The 4,488-nt window shown below is 35.9% G+C and overlaps 1 protein-coding gene across 1 annotated transcript; it reads left to right on the forward strand.

The window, feature by feature from the left end:
* Positions 1-621: 621 nt before the first annotated feature.
* LOC141689244 (uncharacterized) lies at positions 622-3,408 on the forward strand. Its single transcript, XM_074493476.1, has 3 exons — positions 622-3,068; positions 3,178-3,283; positions 3,367-3,408. Exons 1-3 carry the CDS (start codon positions 622-624, stop codon positions 3,406-3,408), a joined length of 2,595 nt encoding a protein of 864 aa, XP_074349577.1.
* The last annotated feature ends 1,080 nt before the right edge of the window (positions 3,409-4,488 follow it).

The following is a 4,488-nucleotide window of genomic DNA, read 5'->3' on the forward strand; positions in this document are numbered from 1 at the left end:
TGCACATATAGTATATGATTACAATGTAACAAATTAAAAGAAGACACTTGTAATTTATTTCATAAACAATTAGTGATATTTAAATATATATTTAATAATGTAAGTTTTAACATGTCAATTGTTCCTCTTGTTGAAACGATTGTCCTGAGTTTTAAATAAACCAAGAAACGAAATTCTTTTACTTTAAGAAAATTTCTATTTTTTTCAAAAAAAATATAAGTGGGAACACTGGGGAAAGAGGGGGAAAGTGTAAATAATTTTGACTAGCAATAAAGTAGTTTGACTAGCATTATTATACGTGATCATTGTCTGTCTGAAGTATCTATGTTTTATTATGCCTCTTTTACTGTCTCCTTCATACACCATTTCTTAACCATATATTTGTCTCAGTTCTTTGATGTCTGAAGTAATCCAGGGGAACTTCACTTTGCTGAACTCAGGTAAGTTTCTGCTGAATTCATATCAATTTGGGGATTTGGTGTTTATATCGATTTGGAGAACTTGAAATTAGGGTTCATATCTATTTGGAGAATTTTAATAAGGGTCCATATCGAGTTTAATGGAATATATATGTTTGTGGAATTTGAGCAAAAGAATGGGTTTAAACTTGGTTGAGTAAAAATGGATAGATCTTGGTTGAAAGCAGATAGAAGAACACAAGAATTTAAACTTGGAGTGGATGAATTGTTAAATTTTGCATTTCTGAATGGGTTTAAACAAAATAAAATTAGTTGTCCATGCTTAAGATGCGCTCATAGTAAATCTTGGAATGCTCAGACTGTTAAGGATCATCTTTATCAATATGGTATTGATCAAACCTATACGTGTTGGATATGGCATGGAGAGTCAAATTATGTACAGAGTCATGTAGTTTCTGAACAGGAATCATCCGTTGATCCTACAAACATGAGAATGGGGCAGGATATTATCGATGATGAGGATATTTCGTTAGATTCTTCTGATTTTATGAATCATGTTCAAGGTGAAAATGAACCACTTTATCCTGGATGCGAGAGTTTTACAAAAATGAGAGCTTTAGTCAAGTTGTATAATTTAAAAGCAAAACATGGTATTTCTGATAAATGCTTTTCCGATGTCCTTCTTTTGCTTGCATCAATGCTTCTGGAAGGCAACAGTATGCCTTCATCTTTTGGTGAAGCCAAGAAAACTTTATGTACTTTAGGCATGGATTATGAAAAAATACATGTGTGTCCGAATGATTGTCTCTTATACCGCGGTGAGAGGGACGAAGATGAGACGATTTGCCGAATATGTGGGGAATCTAGATGGAAGTTAAACAAGAAAGGAGAAGAATTGGAAGGGATCCCTGCTAAGGTTCTGTGGTACTTTCCATTGATACCAAGATTGAGAAATTTGTTCAATACAGCTCAGATTGCGAAGGACATGACTTGGCATAAAACCGAGCGACAAAATGATGGTAAAATTAGACATCCGGCTGACTCAAAGACATGGAAGGATGTCGATCAAAGGTGGCCTGAGTTTGCTGCAGAGGCTAGGAACCTTCGGTTAGCTTTATCCTCCGATGGATTTAATCCTTTCCATGGACCAGGAAGTGATCACTCAACTTGGCCTGTGTTGCTTTCAATTTACAACCTCCCACCTTGGCTTTGTATGAAGAGAAAGTACATTATGCTAAGTCTATTGATATCCGGACCAAATCAGCCTGGAAATGATATTGATGTATACCTTCAACCACTTATAGAAGATTTGCAGAAATTGTGGCATGGGAAACAAGTTTATGATGTATTTAAGAAAGAGTCTTTCATACTAAGAGGAATTTTATTGTGGACAATTAGTGATTATCCAGCCTTAGGAAACTTGTCGGGTAACATCATTAAAGGATATAATGCTTGTGTAGTTTGTGTTGATAAAACAAAAGCTACCAGGTTGGCTACTTACAAAAAGACGGTGGTTATGAGACATCGTAGATGGCTGCCCAGAAATCATCCATATCGAAGGCAAAAATCAGCCTTTGATAACACCATGGAGAAGTTATCAGAACCTATTCCTTTAACTGGAGAGGAGGTGTTAGAAAGGGTACTGCCACTAGCGGACCATGTTTATGGTAAGACACAAAACCAACCTCGGTGGAAAAAAGGGGAACCTCGACCAATTTGGAAAAAGATGTCTATATTTTTTCAGCTTGAGTACTGGAAGTTTTTGCCAGTTCGCCATACTCTCGATGTGATGCATATAGAAAAAAATATATGCGAGGCTTTAACCGGTACATTGCTAAATATTCCCGGGAAGACAAAAGATAGAGAATCTGTTCGTATTGATATGGCTGAAATGGGAATAAGAATGGAGCTGAGACCAAAAAATTCTGGAAAAAAAGAGAAGTTACCGATGGCATCTTGGAACTTATTGCATAAAGAAAAAAAGATTGTCTGCTCGTCCTTGATTGGCATGAAGTTACCTGATGGTTTTTGTTCGAACCTTAAGGGTATAGTATCAATGGACACTCTGCGACTTGTTGGAATGAAATCTCACGACTGTCACACAATGTTGCATCACTTGCTCCCCATCGCACTTCGGTCAGTACTTCAAAAACAAGTCAGGTGCACTATTACCAGGTTTTGCCTTTTTTTCAAGGCAATTTGTAGTAAAATCATTGAGGTCGATAAATTAGAAAAAATGCAGTCTCAATTGGTGGAGACCTTATGCCAGCTAGAAAAGCACTTCCCCCCTTCCTTGTTTGATGTAATGATCCATCTCTCAGTTCATCTTGTAAGAGAAGTTGAGCTTTGTGGTCCTATCTTCCTACGTTGGATGTATCCTTTCGAGAGATATATGAAGACGTTCAAGGGATATGTTCGAAACAGGGCTCATCCGGAAGGTTGCATCGCTGAGGCCTATATTGCAGAAGAGGCGGTTGAGTGTTTAGTTAATTTTGAAGAACCAACAGTTGGGTTAACGGGAAGGGATAAGAACAAGGAGAAATACAGACCCTTATCTGGTGCAACAATGATAAAGCCGAGCATCAAGGATTTGCACCAAGCACATCTGTGTCTTCTTCAAAACAGTAATGAATTGACCCCATATTTCAAGTAAGTTTCTTTATTTAGATTTCTGATTTTTCAGTAATAAATACATCTGTTTTTTGTTCCATGATTTTATGATTTTTTTCAACAAAAGCTGAAATTGATTTAATCATAGTGAACATATAGCCTTCTTGGTGGCAAGATATCCATTACATGAAAATGATGAAGAATGGCTTAAGAACAAGCAAAATGAAACATTCCCTAATTGGTTTCAAAAGAAGGTAATAGCTAGACAATAATTTTTTTCTAATTTAAAGAAATCAAGTAAATGTCTAATTGCTTTAGTATTTTATTTTTTGGACAGATTTCGTCAGAATTGCTTGATGTGAAAAGTATGGTATCTTAGGAGGTAATGTGGCTTGCAGAAGGGCCTAACAAGTATGTCCCTACATTCAGTGGCTACAAAGTCAATGGTGTTACCTACAGCACAAAAGATCGTGATGATACGCGACAAGTTCAATGCAGCGGTGTTTGTGTTCATGCTGATACAATGCTCGTGCAGGATAAGGATAAGAACATTGAGCATATTTCACATACATTTTATGGAGTAATCACAAGTATTTGGGAGTTGGACTATAACCATTTTCGAGTCCCTATCTTTTGGTGCAATTGGGTAGATATGAACAAAGGGGTTAAGATAGATGATTTAGGATACACAGTTGTTAATTTACACAAGTTAGGTTTTCTGAACGACCCTTTTGTGTTAGGTAAACATGTCAAGCAAGTTTGTTACATTGACGACCCTCTTGAAAAATTCTGGTTAGTTGTATTAAAATTACCAAACAAGTTCGATGATCAAAGTGACGATGAAAATGAGGGATCCGTAGAAATTGAACTTGAAAATGAGGTAGATGTCACCATGTTCCCAACTGTTGATGAAGTCGAGGAAGAAAATAGAAGTTACATGCGGGAGGAAGAAGAGATGATTCAACTTCCATAATTATATCAACTGATCAGATGTTGCCTATAAGTGCCTATGTTATCCCCTTTGCTTATAATTTGTACTAAATCAAATTTGGTTGGACAGTTTATTGTAAGATTTGTTTTGGCATTGTTCTTGAAGGATTTGGTTTGATTTTTATCCAAGAATTGTTATATGTAATTTGTACCTTTCAGTTAGGTTGAGAAGTTTTTTGTACATCTGGTTTGACAACTTGTTGGAAGCATTTATTTGACAATGTTCTTAAAGCATTTGGTTTGCTTTTTGTCTAAAGATTTATGTTTTAGGCAATTTTTTTAAAACCCTCTGAAAATTAGACAACGGTTTTTCATAAAAGTTGTTGTAACATATTTTCTAATGCAGGTGATTCAGACAACGAGTAAGACACCATTGTCTGAAACTCTTTTACTCAACAGGGGTGATAAACTATTGTCTGTTATGCTTTGTTTCTAACATTGGTTTTTCTGCACTATTGTCTCAAATAAA

The sequence above is a fragment of the Apium graveolens genome, chromosome 2 (assembly GCF_009905375.1).
Source record: "Apium graveolens cultivar Ventura chromosome 2, ASM990537v1, whole genome shotgun sequence".
In the NCBI taxonomy this organism is placed as follows: domain Eukaryota; kingdom Viridiplantae; phylum Streptophyta; class Magnoliopsida; order Apiales; family Apiaceae; genus Apium; species Apium graveolens.